The sequence below is a fragment of the Xenopus laevis genome, chromosome 2S, assembly GCF_017654675.1.
Source record: "Xenopus laevis strain J_2021 chromosome 2S, Xenopus_laevis_v10.1, whole genome shotgun sequence".
In the NCBI taxonomy this organism is placed as follows: domain Eukaryota; kingdom Metazoa; phylum Chordata; class Amphibia; order Anura; family Pipidae; genus Xenopus; species Xenopus laevis.
In genome coordinates this window covers 41312871-41337925 of record NC_054374.1, presented here as the reverse complement: position 1 = coordinate 41337925, position 25055 = coordinate 41312871, and the positions used below count along the sequence as shown (strand labels likewise).

The following is a 25055-nucleotide window of genomic DNA, read 5'->3' as shown; positions in this document are numbered from 1 at the left end:
AGTGCCAGAGGTGTACTCAGCTTACTGGGGAGCGGGTCCCTTGCATATTGGGCAAGCCGTTTCGCCGCCGTGTCACTCACCCCTTTCACCGCATCCATGCCGGCGCATTCAGGAGGAGAGGCGGCGCCATCTTGGGAGGCCATAATCTTAGCGCTGGATCTCGTCGCTGCTCGTCTTTGACGAGTCTTCCGCACCATCGGAACCCGGGTGAGTGCGCTATGGGAATTCCCCCTGCAAGAGGAGAACAACTGTTGGGCGAATTTGCAGGATTATAGCAGGGTTTATGCTCCCCGTTCAGAGCTCCTGATCGATGCGACCTAGCTCGCCTCCATCCAAATAAGCAAGCATTTGATTCGAGTTTTTTAAAAAAAAAAATTTAATTTGATTTTTGAGATTTATCATACTCTGGCCCTTTAAAGGACCAGTAACACCAAAACATTTTTTAAAAAATTCGTTAGTATGCTACAAAGAGAAGACACCAACACATATTTAACCTTAAAATCGCTAAGTTTTTATTAAGAAATACCGATCAGAAAAAGCGATCGGCGATCCATCGTGCGTCGCTCCATTTCTCCTCCCTGCCTTCCTTATAGGAGATAGCCAGGGAGGAGAAACCGAGTGACGCACGATGGATCGTTGCCCTGTCGCTGTTTCTGAAGAGGGGCACAAACACATTTTCGGTAAGTTATTTCATAATAAAGAATTAGCGATTTTAAAGTTTAATATGTGTTGGTGTCTTTTTTCGTAACATACTAATGATTTTTTTTTTTTGAATTATTTTGCTGTTATTGGTCCTTTAAGAATTTGAAATTGACTATTCGCCACCTAAAACATGCCAAATTGCTGTTTAAGTCAATGGGAGAGGTCCAGAGATCAGTTTTGAGTTGTTTGCAGCCTTCCTGACATTCAAGTTTTTTTCTGAGATTCCATTCACCTGAGTTTAATTTGATTTTTTTATATATATTTCAATTGGTCGAATTTTGGACTGATAGGAGTTTTTAAAAAGTTTGCATTTTTACAGTATAATAGTCTTCATCATTACAAATTTTAATTGTGAATTGAGTACTTTTAAGGCGACATAATCTTTTGGAGTAAAAAAATTTCAGTAAGAAGATTTATTACATGCACTGGCACAAACTATAAAATTTACAATCTTTCTTCCACTGTTGGAAGAGACTGCTAAACAGCTTCCAAATATGCAAAAGCTATATTAAATTTGTGCAGAGGCATAAACTTTCTCATTGTCAATATTTATCCCATAACCGACTTTTATTACATTCCTTGGTAAACACCTAGTGGGTTGTTTACTAAGCCCCTAATGCAAAAATCACAAAAAATTTGTCAATGGGAGAAGTCCCAATGATTTTATTGATTTGCGCTGGGTCTCGTGCCAAACCCCGAAGTTTTTGGAGGTTTCGGGCAAAAATCTGAGGTTTCCGGTGAAAACTCTGAAAAAATCGTGAAAATTGGGCGAAACTTCAGAAAAAATCGTGAAAATCTGAAAAGCTCATTTTCGGGAAAATGTAATAATAAATAAGCGTTAAAAACCCAAGCGGCTGAGATCGGAGTTTGTAGCCAATATTGAGATAATTTCAGACCTTGATAAACAATCCCCCTAAATTAACCATACGACCTGCATTTGAATGTTAGATATGTGCCGGCTTCATTTCTAGGCTGCATATTAGCAAAACGTTTCATAGATGACAATTTCCCTTTAATTCCCTGTAGCTAATGCAACATAAGAGCTTTACTCTATATTGAAGAGTGAAATCATTTCTCTTCAATCTCAGGAAATGTGAGGACTTGCCATAAAATCCACACCTTGCTTGATTTAATAGCTTCTGCTCTTTGCCAACACTATTATACTTAGGTCATACCCCAGACAATCAGTGTTAACCTACATTATTGTCGATGGTTGGAAAACTTCTAAGTTAAATAAGGTTAGGGCTTGGCAACCCTGATTGTTCTGCTGTATAAAATTTTCATTCTTGACTGCAGAGAATAAATATCCCAAATACAACACAAAATATAATTCACTATTATCTGTAAATCAAGCTTTTGTCAAAGATCAGCAGATGTTCAGCGCAATACATTTCTGAATCTTGCTATGGCATTTGTTCTTGCTCCTCTGGCTTTAATAGACAGCCATTAAGTTGTCTGCTGTCTCTTGAGAAATTAGTACCTAGATGGCATGGTACATTGTATTCAAAGCTGCATGCATTAATATCAACAGAAAAAAGGCTTCATATGTGAAAGGATATCTCTGTAAAGGACATTGGATCAGAATTGTATAGCTGTAACTAACCTCTTCATGTCAGCATAGTGCCACAAAGAGAGGAGGAATGTGTTGCTGTTGAGATACTTAGCAGTCAGACAGACACTCGATGGGGCCCATTCACTAAGTTCGAGCGAAGGAATAGAGCAAAAATAGTTCAATTTTCGAATGGTTTTTTTGGATACTTCGACCATCGAATTGGCTACTTCGACCTTCGACTTCGAATCGAGCGATTCAAACTAAAAATCGTTCGACTATTCGACCATTCGATAATCGAAGTACTGTCTCTTTAAAAATTTCTTCGACCCCCTAGTTCGCCACCTAAAACCTACCGAGGCCAATGTTAGCCTATGGGGAAGGTCCCCATAGGCTTTCCAAGTTTTTTATGATCGAAGGATAATCCTTCGATCGATGGATTAAAATCCTTCGATCGAACGATTATTCTTCGATCGTTTGATCAAAGGAATTGCGCAAAATCCTTTGACTTCGATATTCGAAGTCTAAGGATTTTAATTCGCCAGTCGAATATCTAGGGTTAATTAACCCTCGATATTCGACCCTTGATACATCTGCCCCTTTATAACAATAACATCATATCCAGCACTTTATTGCTGTTAACTCAAAGGCACATAGAATATACTATTTATACTATAATATATATATATGTTTGACTTCGCTATACAAACCTGACCTGTTTACATTTTTATGGCAATAAACATAATATGGCAAGATTGTCTGTAAAAACAGTGTTTGTCATGATAGCTACTGGTATGTTCCTGTTCTGATTTTGCTATGCGTCAGCATTTCTATCTAATTAGACATTTTATATAAAATCTCAATAAAAAAGTCAAAAGAGCATATGATGTGACATTTTAAAAAGGTTGAATCTGACTTACTGTAATTGCCCTTGTATTTTTTTAACTGGTCTTGTGTGCAGCTTCTAGTATATCTAAGTACCTTGTAATAGAACATAGTATATACAGGTGTCCATTATCTAGAAACCCATTATCCAGAAAGCTCTGAATTACAGAAAGGCTGTCTCCCATAGACTCCATTACAATCAAATAATCCAAATATTTAAAAATGATTTCCTTTTTCTCTGTTATAATAAAACAGTACCTTGTACTTGATCCAAACTAAGATATAATTATTCCTTATTTGAACCAAACTAATATTCCTTATTTGAACCAGAACCAGTCTATTAGGTTTATTTAATGTTTACATTACTTTCTAGTAGTATGAAGATCAAAACTATGGAAAGATCAATTGTGAATTTTTTCGCCAGCCATGGACAAATTTGCTCATCACTAATTATCTGGAAACCCCTAGGTCCGAGCATTCGAATAATAGGTCCCAGCCCCATGATTTATATATACAGGTATGGGATCTGTTATCTGTAAATCCATTATCCAGAAAGCTCCAAATTACAGAAAGGCCGTCTCCCACAGACTCCATTTTATCCAAATAAAAAAAATGATTTCCCTTTTTCACTGTAATAATAAAACAATACCTTGTTCTTGATCCAAGTTGAGATATAAATAATCCTTATTGGAAGTAAAACCAGTTTATTGTTAGTGAAGTAGACATTATAAAGAAGCAAATTGTGGAAAGATCCATTAAATGGAAAACCCCAGGTCCAGAGCATTCTGGATTACAAGTCCCATAGCAGTATATACAAGATTTAAATAAAAATTCATGGTAAAAGCCACCACCAGCTTGGTTCAAAACTATTTCACCACCACCAGTTTTTAATGTTATACTTTTTGCACTGCTTAGACCTGGCATAACCCCTTGAAAGCAGTGAGACAATGCAGGTAGCAAAAAAAATGCTGATATAAAAAGTGATAACAATGGAAACTTTTTATACTGTTTTTTTTTCTAAGCTAATACTTTTACACCACAATTTTACATTCATAAAACATCATTGCATATCTTTAGAAATAAGTGTACCATGGCTGTAATAGTCATCTCTGGTGTATATTAACTGCATTTTTATAAATACGCCCAATAGAACATCAGTTATGTATATACTGTATTACTCTAGAGAAGATGAGTTACAATATGTTCAAAATGTATACCACACAGATACATTTTCTCTACCCCTTTATTTACCAGGACATATGTTTATGCTGGTTTAGCATATGGATCTGAATGTTACTGCGGAAACCATTTGCCTCTGAATAGAGCGAAGGAAGAAGAGTGCAACAATGAATGTAAAGGAGAGAAAGGTTCCGTGTGTGGAGGTGTCAACCGACTGTCTGTTTTCAGGTTGGACAATCTGCAGGCACCATCAAAGCAAAGTGAGTTATTTACATTTAACAGCTAAAACTTTTTTTTTAAAGTTTGCAGGTTTAAATTTCCATCTACTGATTCAACCTTTTGATTTGGACAAAATAATCATTATCATTATATTGAATATTACAAGATCAAATTTACATGGTAAAGGGATTAGAAGCAGCACATTTCAGATGCTTGAAAGCATATTTTTTAAAGTAATGCAGCCCTTAGGCTATATTCAGGGAATAGACTAAGACTATTGCCCATTTCTAGTATATAACTTCTAATGAATGACTTTCAGCCAGCGATTTTCATTCTAGCCGGCGGGAAGGCAGTTCAGGGAGATTAGTCGCTCGGAAGAAGAGGAGATTTGTTGCCGGGCGATTAATCTCCCCGAATCTGCCTGTGGGTCTCTGCCCTAAATAAGTTATGTGAATACACATTTGTAGCTATATGTAGATATTAGAAGATATTATGGTAAAGTTACAAAGTATAGTAATTAATAGTAACCATGGAAGGGGATTCTGGGGTATAAAATCAATTCATCATTTTTAATGGGTTAATTCATCCAGTATTTGGAATTAAGCACCTGGCACTTTAGCAACTGTATTGGTTACAATTAATTGTTTGTATAAATAATTATGGAATGTATTTGTGGGGTATGAGATTAAGTTATAATGGTATTTAAGGTCTAACCCAGTGATCCCCAACCAGTAGCTCGAGAGCAACATGTTGCTCTCCAACCCCGTAGATGTTGCTCCCAGTGGCCTCAAATTAGGTGCTTATTTTTTAATTCCAGGCTTGGAGGCAAACTTTGGTTGTATAAAAACCAGGTGCACTGCCAAACAGAGCCTCAATGTAGGTTTACAATCCACATACCGGCTACCAAATGGCCAATCACAGTACTTATGTGGCATCCCAAGAACATGTTTCATGCTTGTGTTGCCCCCCAACTCCTTTTACTTCTGAATGTTGCTCATGGGTTCAAAAGGTTGGGGATCCCTGGTCTAACCAATAGAGTATATATATATATATATATACCCGTGTATAAGCTGAGTTTTTCAGCATCCAAAATGTGCTGAAAAAGTCTACCTCGGCTTATACTCGGGTCAGCGGTACCCGACCCGAGTAGCTGAGATTGCAGTCACTTTTAATCATTCCTATACCAACAGTACACTTGGGGAGAGACTGCAATATCCCACAATGCCCTCTGTTGGTTATATGAAAGAATAACAGTGCACCCTCTGTTGGTTATATGAAAGAATAACAGTGACTGCAATATCACACAGCGCCATCTGTTGGTTGTATGAAAGAGTAACAGTGACTGCAATATCACACAGCACCATCTGTTGGTTGTATGAAAGAATAACAGCGACTGCAATATCACACAGCGCCATCTGTTGGTTGTATGAAAGAATAACAGTGACTGCAATATCACACAGCGCCATCTGTTGGTTGTATGAAAGAATAACAGTGACTGCAATATCACACAGCGCCATCTGTTGGTTGTATGAAAGAATAACAGTGACTGCAATATCACACAGCACCCTCTATTGGTTATATGAAAGAATAACAGTGACTGCAATATCACACAGCGCCCTCTGTTGGTTATATGGAAGAATAACAGTGACTGCAATATCACACAGCGCCCTCTGTTGGTTATATGAAAGAATAACAGTGACTGCAATATCACAGCGCCCTCTGTTGGTTGTATGAAAGAATAACAGTGACTACAATATCAAACAGCACCCTCTGCACATGGTAGTGGGACAGTGGGACAATGCACACAGTAATCCGTTTGGCAATTCTCTGTCACCATCAACTTTGCAAAGAAGTCCAGTTGATCGCTGGGGGGTCGCTTTGGCAGAATGTGCGCTGCTGGAAGACAGGGCTGTAGTTGTGTCTAGGCTTATACTAGAGTCAATACGTTTTCCCAGTTTTCGTAGGTAAAATTAGGTACCTCGGCTTATACTCGGGTCGGCTTATACTCGAGTATATGCGGTATATATATATAATGGTGTGAAGGATCAGCACTCTCCCATTAGTTTAGTGAATGAAGTGTTGTTTTATTAAATACACAACATTAGATCCAACAACAACCTTTTCTTTTTTAATACATAAAATTACAGTAAATTGGTTTGTTCACCCCGTTGTGATCTCTCAAAGTGAAAAAAGTTCTGTGGAGTACACAAAAAAAAACCCACACATAAATGTTACAAAGTACTATACAAAACTTGTCTGGGAAACCCCAGATCCAGAAAATAAGTTAAAGGGGACCTGTCACCTTAAGAAATAATTGATAATTCTATTATATGATGTTAGTCAAGCAAAATAAACTTCATTTACATTATATAAATGTAAATGCTGGTATGTAGCCCCATTATAAAACTTTTCAAATAAAGGATATATACAGTAAAATGGCACAGGTTAAACATCAGATAACATATGCTCTGTAGAATAGAATGGGTTTAGTTCTAACACCAAACCCATTGTATTTTACAGAGCTTATCTGTTATCACTGTAGAGACCCTGATGTTTAGGAATGTTCAAGTAGGAAGTTTCTCCTGGTATTTGGACACCTGCGTGGTCCTTAGATTCACCCAGGCAGCTATGTCCCTTTTCCTGGGTCTATTGCATTTCAAGGTTTGCCCAGTAGGTGGGAGGGTTTTGATAGTTTAAAAGGAAGAACACACATGTGCTCAGGGTCTTTTTCTGGGACCTCACCTCTCTGGTAGGTTGATACAAGTCTAGGAGCGAAGCTAATGAGCAGTTCATTCCTCCATCGAGGAGGAATAGTGGGGTTAGGACCCCGTGGTGTATGTATACCACTAGTGCATGGACTACAATGTGTGATTTGAGGACCAGGTAGGGTGCCAAGATACAAGACCATAGGTTGAAGATCCCAACAGCATAGTGCTCTACTCTCAGGGAGGAGTTGCCCCAGGAGTGTGGTAACTTATACTTGTCTACTTTACCCCTGGGAGGGATTGCAGACTATTGTATTTAAAGGTTGACTGAAACAAAGTGACTGTGAATGTATCCATCAAAGTGTTCATTGTGAATAAATGAGTTATTCGATGCAAGAAACCTAGCTGTGATATTGATCCTTGCTGCCTAGAGGAGCACTCAAGGTACTGGGGGTTTTTGGAGTTACCCAAACACAAGGGGGTCAGTGGCATAATACAAGCAGCTGAGTCCTGTCTACACACACAGACTCATTCACACAGCCAAGGCCCACCCACAGGTGTGCTACATCTGCTATTCAACCTCTGCCATTTAGCCTTAGTTGTAGCCCCATGTCTATACAGTAGTTTGTATAAACAATATTAGCAAACCCCAACAGTTGTTCCTTTAAAGTCAATAGATTTCAGCAGTGGGCCAGTTTAGATATTTTTCTGTGACTATGACACAATGTTAACTACATTTTAAAATTTAAAATGTTGGTCTTTACAGTAATTCTGCACAGAAACTACAATGTGTCCATATAGTTTTATTAGAAATTCATAGTTATTTTCCATGCAAAATAAGCTGGAGACCTTTGTTTCTTCAGCAAGTGCAGCACTTTGCAATGTCCCAGCCTATACCCAGAAAGCCATCTAAAACTAATAAAACATGTACCTGTACGAGGAATTTGAGAAAACATAAAGCAGTTCATTTGTAATATGTTTGTTTGTCCTTTCCAGTGAAGAGTCATCTAATTTGCAATTATAACAAGCTTTATGCTGTTTAAGGTTCAAAAGTCATATACTAAAAAAGTAAGCAGAAAATAAAAACAATGATTTTTTTCCCCTCTGTATAGGTCTGTCTTGTAATATGCTTTAAGGTAAGAGAACAAAGAGAGTTTAAAGTGGACCTGTCACCCGAACAATAAATATTCCAAATCCTATTTTGTCAATTTAGTCAAGCAAAATAAACTTTAATTACACTGTATAAATTATTATTATCTGGGAATTCATAATTATAGCAAACAGGCAGGAGCCATTTTGTGGACACTGTTATTAAGGCAAGTCTTGCATTATCTCAGAATCTTGTTTGTGCACCAGAATGGAGGACCTGAAGTCCTTCCCCATGCCCTGGCTACACAATTAAATGGTTAAAAGAGAGGGGGGATGTGGGGAGTGCAGTGACATCTATCAAAGTGGACCTGTCACCCAGACATAAAAAGCTGTATAATGTCCTTTTCAAATTAAACATGAAACCCAAATTATTTTTTTATAAAAGCATTCTTAGCTATTGTAGACACATTTAAAAATCTCAGCTGTCAATCAAATAGAGCAAATTAGGCATAGAGGCGAGGCATGTAATTACTTTCACTTTCCATTCAGCACTTCCTTGATGTCACTGCTCTCCCCACATTCCCCCTGTCCTCTTCACCATTTAATTGTGTAGCCAGTGCATGGGGATGGACATTGGGTCCCCAGTGCACGAACAAGATTCTGAGATGATGCAAGGCTTGTCTTAATAACAGTGTCCACAAAATGGCTCCTGCCTGCTTGCTACAATTATTAATTTCCAGATGGAAGGAAACACAATTAAAATAATTTTTGTTCATTTTGCTTGACTAACATGATAAAATAGGATTTGGAATTATATTTTTGGATGAAGGGCATAGAGGAGGGGCAGGCAATATTCGATTGACAGCTGAGCTTTTTACAACAACTATGAATGCTTTAATAAAAAAAAGAATTTAGGTTTCATGTTTAATTTGAAAATAACTTTTACTATACATCTTTTTATGTCTGGGTGACAGGTTGCTTTAAACTATTATTGTTGATGTTATTATAGTATGGTATATAGGGATGCTCAGAATCCAAAATCCTAACAGAATCCAGACCCTAATTTACATATTATTGTTCTGATTCAGTTCGTTATTACAAATTAGAGCAAGGAAGGGGTAAAAACAACGTGTGATGAAAAGGCACATGATTTTTAGGATTCAGATTCAGTTTGTCCAGGAAATTGGATGCAGCTGAATCCTGCTGAAAAAGGCTGAATCATGCCCAAATCCTGGATTTGGTGCACCCCTAATGGTATTTATTATCTAAAAGTCTTTAATCTAGGGTTTTCCAGTAACTATTCATGTCAACATGCTTTAAAGCTCCTAACAAAATAAAAGAAAAACTGTAGGCAGTGTTGTTTGCGCTCAACACTTTTGAGTTAGCTCAGTTAGCATCAGCTACCAGGCACTTTTATTATTACAGAGAAAGAAGAATTAGCAAAAAATTCCAGGTAATAGATCATATACATGTAGTACTCACCTTGTATAATAAAATATTTAGAGGTATAAATATAAGAGGTATAAATCCATCATACCCCAAGTTTGTACATTAATCCTTTATTCTACATCTTGGCCCAGGTGTTTGTATGCATCTGGTTATGTGAGACAAGTGACAAACCTCAGAGCTGATATAGTCAATTTTTCAGAGACTGACCCATCTGTTGGTGAAGCTCATGCTTACAAGACATTTATGGCATAACTAAAAAAAGAGCATTCAAATCAGTGTGGAGACGATGAAGTATTAGGCATCCAAACATGTTTATAGAAGAAAACAAATATTGGGTTATTATGCATTCGGTTTTGGAGAGAGGGGTTAGGAAAAGCCAGTCATGCAAATGTCACCACAAATTCACTTGACAGCTCTGGAACAGTACCAATCCAACCTACCAATCCAACCTAAAAATCTGTACATTTTCCAGACACGCGTCTTAATGAGTATTGAAAAGGTTAAATCTTTGACTGTGAAACAGAATCGTTATTTTGAATTCAGGTCACAGGATAGACACATAAACAGAAAAATACAGTTGTTTTGTATTTTCTGCTTATTTTGTCAGTATATGACTTTTGAACCTGTCATGGATTGAAGCTTGTTATCATTGCTAATGAGACTGACCCTTCAACAGAGAGAGAAATAAACAAATTGCAGTTGAGTCTAAGTATGCCTTTTCAAAATGCCATGTTCTTCCCTAGGGGCATTGTTTCCAGCATGAAAACATACAGAAAACCCTTGGGAATACTGCTGACATCCCCCATTCTTTCACAAAAAGAGCTGTAGTTTGTTACAGAACATCAGCTATGTATTTTGAAATAATTTATCTCAGGTACACAAACCCAGATTAGATGTGTCAGAATTGATGGAAAGTGTTGGCAGTTTTCCCAGGATTAGAGGGGGGAAAAACATTTAAGCAACATTAAACACAATGTAGTGTAGCATGGACACGGCTCTTGTTACATTATTTTGGATAGTGCTCCCAAATTATGATTGATGAATGACAATTATACTATTGCAGGGACCTCCGTTTGTAAAGGACATATGTGCAGATAGATAAAGCCTGAACTAGACAGATAAGAGCTAAAAAAAAAGAAAACAAAGAACAGCTGTTTACAACTCTCCAGGCTGGAAAACGATTCAAACATTTTTTTTTATTGTAATGTATATTTGACTGAAAAGATAACATCCAGCTCTGCTCCTTTTAGGAAGCAGAATATCTAATAACAGAAAAGCATGAGAAAAAAGAGATTAAAGCAGATAAGGCACAAAAAGACACAGTGAAGTCATGAATTGGTGCTTCCTTTGGCTATATGTATCCAGGGCAGTATATCCCCAATTATAGTATATACTGAAATACTTACTGAATGATATACAGTACATTTTGTACTGCGTTTTACACTCACTAATTGCTAAGGAAATAAATGCCAAGGTTATGATGTTTGGGGGGTGGGGGTAAGTGTCTCAAAGAAACAAAAAATGCTACAAATGTAAAATATAATAATAACTACGTAATTGTTTTGTAAATTAATCTAGTTTAGAATCGTAATTCTCATATTGAGTTAAAAAAATAATGCAATTTTTAACCAAGAGTCTACTGCTTGGACTTAAATAGAGAACTGACTGCAATATAAATTACAAGTAGTGGTGAGAACACTTTCAGGTCACTCTTATTGGAATATCTGAGCTGTCTGTCATTGGGAACACAACTTTTTACAGATATTTTAGAGGACATTACAGAGACTACCCCCTTTCAGTTGAAGGAAAATATTTTTTTTACAGAAAGCAAGACAAATGATTTTTTTAAAGTAAGGAGAGTGCCCTAACACTATTGGCTTGATTTATGATTGCTTAAGCCTTTCTGTAATTTTTCCCAAACCGGATTTTGTAACCAGAGTTTTTCTTCTATACAATAAGTCTGTTTACGTAAAATGTGCATTTACGTAAAGAACTTTTTTGACTGAAAACCCAGTTTGAGTAGACAACTCACGTGGGGTTTCCTTGATGAGCTCAAGCCGAAAAGCTCATGAAATAAAAATTAGTGTTCCTTGCTGGGCTTTGATGTCTTCTTGGACTGCTGTCCGTTGATAATGGAAAAGTTGACCATGGTGACCATGGTGGACAGTTGTCTTTTTATTGTTAAAACTGCATATTATGCACATGGCTGCATTTTGGAGAACAGGTAGAAAACACAGAAGCGGTATTTGATTTCTTTAACAGAGAAATAATAAGACTTCCATTGTTCAGACAGTTAAGATGTGTTTCTCAGTCTTTTCTCATGTTGCATTATTTTTCATCTCACTGCAGGGAGGAATGTTACCTACCGAGGATGCTTCAGAGCACCAGAAAATGTAACAAGGATATTTCCTGTCTCATTTCCAAATCTAACTGTTGAAATGTGCTCAGAATTCTGCTCTGATAAAGTAAGAGATGTTTGTCTACCTAAAAAAACTAGATTCCTGCATACATTTGAAGGAACTATAGTACCTTTGACACCTTTGTTTACAGATTTACTGCATTGTACAGGTATGGGACCTGTTATCCTGAATGCATGGGACCTGGGGTTTTCCGGATAAAGGATCTTTCTGTAATTTGTGTCTTCATGCCTTAAGTCTACTAGAAATTCATTCAAACATTAAATAAACCTAATAGGCTGGTTTTGCTTCCAATAAGAATTAATTATTTCTTAGTTGGGATCAAGTACAAGCTTCTGTTTTATTATTACAGAGAAAAAGGAAATCATTTTAAAAACTCTGGATTATTTGGATAAAATGGAGTCTATGGGAGACAGCCATTCCATAATTCGGAGCTTTCTGGATATCGGGTTTCCGGATAACGGATCCTATACCTGTACTTGAAAATTACATATAAATTCAGTATATTTGGTTTTTGATCTATTGAAGGAAATAAATATTGCAATATGGTGTGTATAGGTCCTTCTCTAAACACTAAAACATAATTTTTGCATGCTGCTTTAATCACAAAGGTATGAAGATCCAAATTACAGATAACATGTCCCACACCTGTAATCTAATTATCTACCTTGCCAAGACCACAAATGGAGTAGCTTTGATTTGCCTGTTTGCCATGTTTTTCTATCTGTGATCAAAGTCATGAAAAATTGTATATATATCTGGGTACAGCCATATTAAAAATAAAAAAAGAGTATTCAGTAAGGTACTTTTACTTGTTCCCACCCCCAAGTTTGACAGGTAAACATCAACTGGAAATTGTTAAAATTGTCTGGAATATATTTACAACACTCTTTCTTTTTTTATTGAAAACCCTTTTCTCCTCTATATATTTATAAACAAAATTGCAATAACGTGATTCTTATTTTTCTACTTTTCTAAGTAAAATTTTGCCATTTTGAAACACCTTTCTGAGTGAATTGTGTTTCTAGAGTATTTGTGCCTGCACATCAGCATCTGCTAATCATGCAGGATTCAGAAGTGATGGAGCTGCAAATCAAACTATATTTTTGCATTCCTTTTCATAGGCATTTGCAAGTAGTATTATTGCGTGTTTTTTTTACATCTTCTTGAGCTCAGTAAATACTTAGCTACAGAAAATACTGTAGAAATAATGTATTATAGATGATTCAGATTTCAGATATTTCAATATAAAAGTAAAAACACTGCAAAATATAGCCCCCTGCTCCCCCGGTAATTCCGCCACTGGTTGCCATCTCTGAGTCCCGCTCTGGAGACGGGGTTGTTTAATGTTTAAAATATTTTTTGTAGTTTATAATGCACGATGATCAAAATTAAGATGCTATCTCTTATCCAGGATAACATATATATATTATATACTGGTATTTTATAAATGTGTGTATTTTGATTTGCTACTGAAATATACACCATTACTTATACCCATTAATCAGTTGGACTGATGAGACATATTTAAGTAAGAAGCGGTGTAAGAAGCAATGGGTTTATACTGGGGCGAATTTGGCTTTACTCCAAAAACTCACACCACAAATTTATCTCAAAAATGAAGGTGTTGAATTAGTTCAGACAGAGAACATATTAGTAAAAAGTTTAGTAAAAAGTGGTTTTAATTTTACACTTGGCTACACAATCATTACACAAATTTCTAAATACACATGGGGATACCAGTTAGTGATATGTAGTGTATTTATTTTGTGCTTTAAACTAGGGATGTGCAGGTCGGGCCGAAGCCTGCGGATCTCCCTCAGGTCGGTGGTTTCGGGCAGACTTTCACACTTCGTGCCTGGGCCTTCTTCTGCCCCACTTCTCCCTCTGTGTGCATCTTTGTCTCAACCCACACATCACTATTCTAAACCTTTGATGTTGAGTAAACAAAAAAGGGGCAATGGTGGTGTAACGTACGGTATCCTAAACCCAGAACTAACCCCAAGGTTCCAGTCACAGTTCGCTCTTCTGCCTATAGCAGGTGCCTTTGGCTTTGGGTGGAGCCCTCCGCTACTCAGATGCCCACAGGTCTTATTGCAGGAGAAGCAGGAAGAGTTCTGGGTGAGCACGGCAACCGGACGAGTATGGATAGGATAGAAGAGCAGTAGCAGGAATTCAGGAACAGACTGGGTCAAATCAAAATGGGCAATGCAGGACAAATACGGGTAACGAGCAAGGTCAGGGTCACAGGCCAAGGTCATACATGGAGAGGAATACGGTATCAAAATCAGACACAGTAGACTGGTCAAAAACAGGCAGGGTTTAGTTCAGGCAGCAGGATGGCAGAGTGAGGGACAGGCAAGGGTCGAACACTGAAATACACTTCAGGAAACAGACTTAGAAAGCACCACAGATGGCAGTGGCGTCTGTGTTAGCCTGTTTATAATTTTTTATCACACGTGGTCAGAGTAGACCTAAAAAAAGCATGAAGCTTTTTATGGCTAATACCACTTCATTAGAATCTTATTAACCATTTCAACTTATTCATTACAAAATTCTCCATTTCCATATTGTATTTATTTTGGAGGTTTTTGTTTAATTTTTAATCTCCAAATCTGAAAATCCAGCATCTCAGACCTGTCGAGGTTGCATATAAGTCAGTGGGAGAAGTACCAATGATTTTTTGATGTACGCTGGGTTTTGTGCAATACCCCAAAGTTTTTGGGTGAAAATTCAGAAAAAATCTGATGGAAAAATCTGAATAAATTGTGAAAATCTGTTTTTTTCCCCTCAAAGCAAATTTTCGGGAAAATGTAATAAAAAATAAGCTTAAAAAACTCCAGCATCTCAGACCTGTCGAGGTTGCATATAAGTCAGTGGGAGAAGTACCAATGATTTTTTGATGTACACTGGTTTTTGTGCAATACCCCGAAGTTTTTGGGTGAAAATTCCGAAAAAATCTGATGAAAAAATCGGAATAAATTGTGAAAATCAGTTTTTTTCCCCTCAAAGCAAATTTTCGGGAAAATGTAATAAAAAATAAGCTTAAAAAACTCAAGTGGATTTGATCGGAGATCGGAGATAAATTCAGACTTTGATAAATAACCCCCTAAGTGTATGTGACAACAGCATTAATGTATATGGATGTTGATTAATACAACATCACCATTATAGTCTTTGGGGTAACTATAACAGTATGGGGGTAGAAGAAGTGCGGGCTTCTGGGGGTTGTTATTGTAACAGTTTTAACTTTGTCTACTGTTCCCACTGTGTAGGAGTGAGCTATAATATTAGTAGCAACAAAATATAAATGTAAAACCTTCTTGTCTATGAAGGTCATACATTTAATTTGTTTTATTCATTATGAGAAAAACAAATCAGTTCAGGCATACTCATGCTTATTCAAATATATCTAAATCTAATGTATCTTAATACTCTAGGGAATGACCTAAATGTTGTTTTCTTTAGCATTTTACATTTACATTCAATATTCATTTTACCTGTTTCAAAACAAGGACTGTTTAGTTTTTAAGGAATTATAATGGGTAAAAAAATTGCCAATTATTTGAAATAAGAAATGCTCGTTCACATTAACGACCAGCAATATGATGAGCTGTAAAGCAATTCAGTTTTTGGTGGATACAAAAAAATCTGAAAGAGGTTGTTCCCTGTCATTTATCTTCCCCTACCACTAGCTTGACAGGGCTACTTTGTTATGCAGTGGCAGAGGAAATCACATCTTGTGAGCACAATGGGAGCATGCTGACACCAGTGCCAACATAGCAAAACTGAGCCCAGCCAGGCATGATGTGAGCTGCTTTGAAGAAGTTGGAGTCATTATATGGGAGACAGGAAGAAATATTTTTAAACTTAATGATAAAGTAGCAATATATTTGCCTCATAATACCCATGCTGTCTGCTTCAGTGCTTAACATATACCGTGAAAATTCTAGCACTTTAAATCTGTTTCCTTAGCTGCCCCATATTCTGTTTATAGATACATTACAGATTATTTAAAAATACAGCCACAAGTGCAATCCTTTAAACTGCGCACACTTTTTTATGTGCATTGATATACTCTCACACTAATGTATAATTGAGCCATGGGCCATCTTGCCACTGCCTAAATTAAGTGCAAGAGTGGCTAACGTCTACCACCCTTTTTGAAGGTGGCAGCAACTCCAGGGATCCGCAACATCAATAGGCGCACTTGCAGACCCTTGCACACAAAGAACAAGCAAATGTTGCTATAATGGCGAGATCTGGAAATGACTCAACCCCCACAAAATTTAAAAGCAGTTGTGTCCAGTTAATTAAAATGCATGCCCACGTGCTATTTTTTTGGACAGATTGGTTGCAATGGTAATAAGTGCAACTCAATGAACAGTTGCCAGTGTGTTGGGATTGTTTGAAGAAACACTACATTGTCACTGTGTCCACAATAGCACTCTCCAGAGTGCCCTTACTGAGTGCTTCATGTACAAAGCATATAACAAATATTATATAAATATTCCATACATGCATTTACATATTGAAATTTCATCTCTCTATTGGCTTTATAAAGCCCAGACTGGAATGTTTTAATGAACATATCTGCCGTGCACGTCAGGGTTTATAATTCTAACTTTGTGCAAACCGCAGTCTAATCCCTGGTGAGCCATTTCTGACTCTTTTCTCACCAGTGAAATGAAAATGAGGTCTCATATCTCTAACTATTTACCTCTCAATTTACTTATGGATTCATATAATTAATTCACCTATCATTACCCTATAAATAAAAATAGGGAGATAGGGGTATAGTTAAAGTTTGATTACAATTAAATACTCTGATAACTTTAATGGAATGAAAGGATATTTCATAATTTAGGAACTTTTTCACTAGGGATGCACCGAATCCAAGATTTGTTTCAGGATTCATCTAAGGTTCAGCGGTTTTCAGCAGGATTCAGATTCAACCAAATCCAAATGCCTGGCCAAACCAAATCCAAATCCTAAAAATCATGTGACTTTTCATCACACGAACAAGGAATTAGAAAATAATTGAAAGAAATGTTCTTGTTACCTCCTCCTTAGTCTAATTGTATATGCAAATTAGCATTCAGATTCAGTTCAGTATTCGGTTGAATCTTTCCCAAAGGAATTGGGATTCGACTGAATCCTAAAATAGTGGATTTGGTGCATGCCTACTTTTCACTTTTACTGTTTAAGTGTAAATTAAACACTGACACTCCAGCATGAACATTTTAACTGAAGTTTTGTGGTCAGGGGATCTAGGGGATGGCACATTATTTAGGCATAAATATTTTATAAACTAGAGCAGGCCAAACATATAGCCCTAAGACTTCACTGAGCACTGCAAGTCTCTATGTTCTCTATGGGAGCCACCGGAAGTGATGAGTCTCTTCCATTTGTTTAGTTATTATATAATTAATATTTTATTTGTCAGTTCTTCAGCCTAACATATTTAGCTATAAACAAAACTCTCATGTCAATTTTGCTGACAGATTTCACCTGGTTTAACTGGCTGATTCAAATATAAATCAACAACTTTTAGTGCACTACTGGCAAACAGTATGGTTGACACTTTTGCAATAGAAATAGAGACGCTGATACCACACTAATAAATCTTATTCAGTGCATTGCAAAATTCTTAAAGGGGACCCATGATCCTAAGAAATAATTCCAATTTATTTTCTATAATGTTAATTGAGCAAAATAAAATGTACTTAAGCTACATTTATTATTTACATTTTCTTTCCTTCGGTCTTGGAACTACACAATCACAGCACACCAGGCAGGAACATTTTGTGGACACTGCTATTGTCAAGTTGTGTATCACCCCAAAATCTTGTGTATGCGCCAGAATGGAAGAACTAATGCCCATACACAGTGTCCTACACAATTATAGAGTGTGAGGAGGGAGTGCGAATGTGGGGCGTGCAGTGGAATTGCTGAATGGAAAGTGAAAGTAATTGACTGCCCGACCTCTGTGTCTCAGGCATAGAGGTGGGGCATGTAATATATGATTGACAGCTTAGATATTTAAACACATTTATAATAGGCATGGATGTTTAAATGAAAAAAAATGTGAGATCCATGTTTAATTTACAAACAACTTTTTTTATGCTGCTTTTTATTGAACTGTTTTTCCCCATTTTATTAAAAAAGACCATATATTTGTTTCTAAACACTGGAAATCAAAATAAGTTTGCATATGTTACTGTGTAATCCTGTGGTCCCTAAACAGTAGCTTGTGAGCAACATGTTGCTCTCCACCCCATTGGATGTTGTTCCCAGTGGCCTCAAAGCAGGTGTTTATTTTTGAATTCCAGGCTTGGAGGCAAGTTTTGGCTGCATAAAAACTGGTGCACTGCCAAACAGAGCCTCAATGTAGGTTGACAATCCACATAGGGGCTACCAAATGGCCAATCACAGCACTTATTTGGCACCCCAAGAACATTTTTCATGTTGCTCATTTTTCATGTTGCTCCCCAACTCCTTTTAATTCTGAAGGTAGTAGGTACCTTAAAGGCATAGTGACAGTTTTAACAGAAACTTGTCACTACGGTATGTCTGTATAAACTATACCATCACTATTCTTTTCTTTAATAAGTTCCTCCTGCCTCCACTTAGTTATATCTTAGTTTGGACCAAGTACAAGGTACTGTTTTATTGTTACAGCGATAAGGAAATCATTTTTGAAAATGTGGATTATTTGGATAAAATGGAGTCTATGGACGACAGCCTTTCCTTACTTTGGAGCTTTCTGGATAACTGGTTTTCGGATAATGGATCCCATACCTGTAATGTGGAGGATGAAAGGGTAGGAGGTGTCATGCAATGTGTATGTATTTTTTGGTTCATTCTAGGAAAAATTAGCAAATTTGCATTTTTTGTGTCACTTTGTGTAATACGTATGGCAAAGTGACAATAATAACAAGAAAAACAAGGAGAATGGTTTGGAAGGGATTACTCATTCTACAGCTCTAATACAGACCATAGGTTCATTTCAAAGTAAAACAGTTGGTGAGGTTTGGCACATTATTTCTGCAAATGTTTTACATCTGTTTTTGGCATCCAAAGCTGTTTATTGTGCTTCAGCTTTCAAATTTTTAGTGCAACTTCAACAGTTAGCGTTAAAGGGCAACCGCAGTTCACATGTTTAAACGCATTAGCAAGGGCCCTTACAACTGTAATAACATTAGATTTATGGGGAGAACGCTGCATTGTGATTAAAAAAAAAATGGCATGAAATTATACTTTGCAGACTGCCCTTGTCATCATAACTGATCCCTCTTAGTTTTATTGTTTTTATTCAAGTAGAACTCTTATTTTGTTGTTTGTTTAAAACATTCTCCTTCATTTCAGCATTTTCACTGAACAAAGAGACATTTCAAGCTATGGTACACAATAATGTAAAAAAAATATCTTGCTTATGGTTTAGAGCATGTGTGAGACTGAATGCATCTATATATATATATATATATTCTTCTTTGTTTTTTAGCTAGTAGTTTGTATCAGCATGCATGGTGTGTTTTCTATACTGGTGGTTTGAAAGACATATTATAAATACTAATTATTAATATTCTAAGGCTTGGAATGAAAGCACAATGATCTTATGACCCATTTACCTTGCTCTTTGTAATTTGCATTTTCCTATGTGCTTTGCTTTGCTTTGGATGGGATTGTTCTGGCAGTGTCCTTTCAAATACAGTGTGGTTTCAGCAAATTGCATTTTTGATTAAGGGAAAAAAATCTGGGACAAAGTCAAGTGTGAATATCTTACACTGTAATCATTCAGTGGTATAAAATCAGAATAATTAGCTCTTTTCCAGCACTGCATAAGTATTATTTTACTTAACAAGCCCTCTGAGTGATTAGATGATGACTGCTTTTGTGGAATCTATATGTTTAAGCTATATCATGCTATAGTATTTCAGAGTACAGAATAACAGAACATCTTTGCTTAAAGGGAACTCCACAAAAACATAACTTACAGTTTTTGAAACGTAAACATAATTTCAAGCAACTTTGCAATATACATCATTTAAAAAATATGCATACTTTTTATGATTTTTAATAGTTTCTAACAGTTCCCTAAGCCTAGCCCCCTGCTCTTCTGCTAATCTCTCTGCCTACTTTGCTGAGCTGGCTGACTACTGTTACTTTGTATCAACAGCAAGCTGTCCTCAGCCTGCATTCTCCAAACCCCACAATTCCCTGCACACGTGATTTCAATAAGGAAAGGAACATCACAGTGCAATGCATTGTGGGTTATGTAGTTCCTGCATGCTGTCTGTAAACTGTGGAGAAGTTGTTACAATTTGTAACATCAGTATTTTAGTCCCTCCTTCCTGCTAGGATTTCAAATGATACAGAAAGAGAAGTTGTAATAACTTACCCCGGTGGTCTAGTGGGAGGCGGTCATCAGGGACACCTGCTGCCTCCTCGGCGGGGACGCTCGCCACGCTGCGTTGTTCCTCTGTGAATGTTTCCTAGGGCGCGCGCGCTGGCGTCATGACCTCAGCGTGCAATGGCGCGAAGTTCAAATGTTTAAAAGGGATCTCAATGTGTAGATTCCTTGCCCATTATAGGTTCATCTGTATTGAGTTCCTGGTGCTTCTGTTCTGCGATTTTGTCTGTTTCCTGATTCCTCTTGTGATCCCTGCCTGTTTCGACAATTTTGATCTCTAAATCCTGACCCTGCCTGGTAACCGACTCTTCTTTATCCATATCCCTCCTGATTGATCCCTTCTGGTTTGACCCTTGCCTGTTTGACTCCGCTTGTACTCTGCCTGCCCCGACCCGGCCTGTTTTGACTTTGCTTTCTGCCTACGCCTTGTACTGCGACCTTCTGCCCAAAAGACTTTTGCTTACTGTCGTGCCCCTTTGCTCGTCCAGAACCCTTCGCTTGGCACCTTTCTTAAAAAGACCTGGAGACATCCGATTAGCCAAGGGCTCATCCCGAGGTGAAAGGCGGCTGTTAAAGGCAGAAGCAAGAGCCGAGAACAGGGTGCTTAGCATTGGTTCCGGATTTAGGGTGCCGACTGTGACAGAAGTACTGTTAAACAGCTGGATTTCAGCATAGAAAATGGCATTTATTCATAATTTTGAATAAACCGGTAACTGTGATGGCTATATTAAGGTTTTCTGTGTTATGTGGGCCTCTTTATCAAATTTTAGTTTGGAACCCGGAGTTCCCCTTTAATGATACTTGGATTTCGGCAGCCACTGACAACAACAGTCTTGCCATTCTTTATCTGTTTGCCTTTCTATCTATCTGTAGGTCAAACTCTCCAGGTCAAGTAATGTAATAACCCATAGCAGATGTATTTTTAGAGCAGCAAACAATCAGTTGCTAAAATTTAAGCAAGCATTGCCCGTGTTATTTCATTATACCTTTATCAAGTAGGGCAATGTATGAAATCATATTATGCTAATAATTCACCCCTTACCTTTTGTATCTGCTTTGCCCATGCTCTTCAGTTTGCTGAAACTCACATGTAGGTACCAACCATTTCTTCTTCAAACAGCACAACCATTGAGAGCAGGCAAAGCACAATCAATTGGAGTAATTTGAAAATGGACAATTTATCAGAATTGGAGGGCATGCTAAAACTAAAGCAGAAAATGATAGACATGCTTAATGCTGGCAAATTTTAAAAATGTCATATACATGGTAAAAAAAACCCTTTCTTTATTGCTCATAAAAAATGTAATTTGTGCTCCAAAAAAATGTTCTCTATACAGACTTAAGCCAAATGAACCTATCAATATTTTCCCCTGACATTTTCATTATGGCAGAAAAAAATGTCTGTGAGCCATGCCTACTACTGTTGGTAGAGGTGGGAAAATTATGGAAAATTGGTCTGTGAATAAGTCGACACAAATTACATTTTCCTTTACTGACATTTTTGAGAATTCCCCCAATAGCGTTCTAATATTATTTCATAGCAAAGGGCCTCAGGTCGGATGGAAATCCACCACAAAAGGGTCATTTGAGGATTTCCCTTGTCATGTTTGAGCAGAGGCAATCAATATGCCAGTGCTTTACTTCTATAACTATGTATAGCATACATTTACTCTGTACAGGGTTATCTATAAATTTGTGCATAACATCTAGGAAGATTTATCATAATTCTAAAACATGGTGTACTGGATTTCTTCATTAATCAAACTCTCAGCAAACTCTCATCAAAGTATATTGCTGCAAAAGGAATGGCTAATTTGATTGAAATATTTAATTGTGTTTAGGTAATCAGATATAAAATGTTCGAGCATTATAGATAATTATCAATTCCTAAAAGATTGGTTTTAGTTCTATTACAAACTGCTAGTCTAGAGAGAAAACACATCATAGAGTAACTTTGTTACACATTTAATTGGCCACTGGGATATACATTCTTATGTTTTCTGGGCCCCCAGGAGAATTTATTTCAAGGTTATTATGTAATACGAATCTACATCCTAGATTTTATACATTTGGGATATTAAGGACTGGATTAGTTACTGAAGGAGGGATGCTAAATAAAGGCAAATTCAAAAATGGGTAAAAAAAAAATAGCCTTAAAATTTCCCAATACACAACTTTTTTAAGTGTAAAAGTATAAGATGAATGGGGTGGTTTACACGAGTAGGAATGCTCAACTGTGCTCTGTTTTAAAAAAAATATTCACATAATGCTGCCTTGTGTATCCCCCTTCCATTATTTCTTTGGGCACTTTTAAAAATGGGTTGCTGCTAGCAGCATTCAGATGAAACTCAATTTTAAGTTTCTGCAATGTAGTTTCTCCTCTCATATTACACACTTTCTTCACACCCATGAAATCTGGTTTTCCACTGAATTTTATCTAGAGCTGTAAATAATCTTGAGATCGACATGGCCAAAGGACACTGTTCTAAACCTTCTTGATTTATCCTCTGCTTTTGATGTTTGTCAGCCATCCCATTGAAATGCAAAATCTTCATTCTTTTGTTAGCTACAGTCAAGCTGCATCTCTCTACTCTTCTCGCCTAACAATCTTACTCTGTCTCTTATGCCAAACAAAATTCTCTTTTCCAGTTCACTTTAGTGTGGGGGTGCCTTGGGGGTTATCTGCTATGAGTGAGACAATTTGCATGCAGATAATATCTGGATATATTCAGACATTCCTTAACTAAAGATCAATTTAAAGACCCAAACATCTGTTTTCTATTTTGCGCACGGCGAGAAATTATAAAGTTTGCGGCAAATACATTACATTACACAAGTCCAGGGAACCTAAATAAAGAAAAAAGAGTTGTTATAATGCCCTACACATGAGCCCAGTGTATAGTTAATGTTCCATATGTGAAAATGTATGGGGGAACCCAGTTACCCAAAAAAGATTTTAAGGATTTTTGCAAGCTATCACTCTGAAAAAAGGAAAAGACGTCAGCATTTTTATATTATATTTTTCCACTAAAAATATGATGTAACAGAAGATTATGGAAGAGCTATGCCCTCCAATGCACTTCACCTGGTCTGAGCTGGTGAAGGCAAGTCTGGCGAAAGAGATAACGCTCAGTAAAATCCGCATCTTGGTGAATTTGAGGAGTAACGTCCATTCGCCAGAGCCAAAACTCACCTGGCGATAGAGTGTGATGAGTGCTAGCGTCTTCCGATAGCGAAGTTACGCCTGTGACCCTTAGTAAATCGGCAAAGTGCCTAAAAGTGATAATGCTGGCGAATCGTTGACAGCGTTATTCACTTTGCCCTTTAGTAAATCTGCCCCATTGATACTATTCCCTTAATCCAATGTCTCAAATTTTGGGGATCTGATACTTTTTCTCTCAAGCAACTAATAAAACACTCATGTATGCCTGTCCCACCTAAACTGCCTAAATTCTGCTTGTAGAATCCTTTTTTCCCTGTTTTCTCTGTCTCCTGCCTCTGTACTCATCTTGTGTTTGTCAGCACTTTCCTTAGAAGATGGGGTATATGTCAAATATGTGTGGCTGTATGATGAGTCCTTATAATAATGTACTGTGAGAATTCAGCAGTTTTTATTTTAGATACTGTATTTTAGATTGTGGTATACATTGTATAACTGTTTATCACCTTAACAAATATACAGAAAATTGCAACCCACCCAATTCGAATTGAATTTGTTTCAAAACTACACTGTTGTCCATATACAGGTACACGTCATATGGAATGTTCTATTACAAATCCTGAACATTTCTTCATCGAATGATAATTGTCACTCTTCTTTAGATCATACTGTGCAGGTGCAAATTTAATAAATGAGCCCCAGCATGGGTGTGTGAGCTCATATTCCATTTGCAGTCTCCAGAATCCAAAGATGCAGGCTTGCATACTTGAGGAACAGATGTTAGGTTAAAACAAAGTATTTCATACCAAAAAACAACTGACGGATTGGTATAAGAAGTGGAAGAACTATTTTACTATGATGTTCAGGGATTCTGCTTAATGATTATTGCAATCCACAAAGGTTAAGCTGTGCCAAAGCTGATTTGTGTGATTTTTTTTTATGCCTCGCACAATTAACTTTACATGCTTCATTAGTGTTCTAAGTTAAATGATATAAATTTGGTGGTCATAAGTAACTGAATGGCGTTCCTAAACAAAGCAGAGAATGATCTGCCCTATGTGCTTTAAAATTAACTCCTGATAATAAAATAGTACAATTAACCTTAGCCTAATATAATGCAATACAGTATTAGTTCTGCTGCAATAAATAATTTTCATCCTAAATGCTAAAATGACAAGATGAAGGGCAGTACTGTTGTTATGCTGTCGCTATACATAGAGTAAAATTAGGGCTATGCATGCCCATAAGACAAGGTGTGGTGAGACTATCCTTGCTCCTTTAGCACAGA

The 25055-nt window shown here is 37.0% G+C and overlaps 1 protein-coding gene across 3 annotated transcripts in view; it reads left to right on the top strand.

The window, feature by feature from the left end:
* The window catches only part of wscd1.S (WSC domain containing 1 S homeolog), a 102580-nt gene that overhangs the window by 55975 nt on the left and 21550 nt on the right, over positions 1-25055 (top strand). For all 3 annotated transcript variants that reach the window (XM_018249141.2, XM_041583704.1, XM_041583705.1), the window contains 2 exons: positions 4391-4575; positions 12127-12242. In XM_018249141.2, the coding sequence (XP_018104630.1) occupies positions 4391-4575; positions 12127-12242 (301 nt within the window). The remainder of the gene's footprint in view (positions 1-4390; positions 4576-12126; positions 12243-25055) is intronic.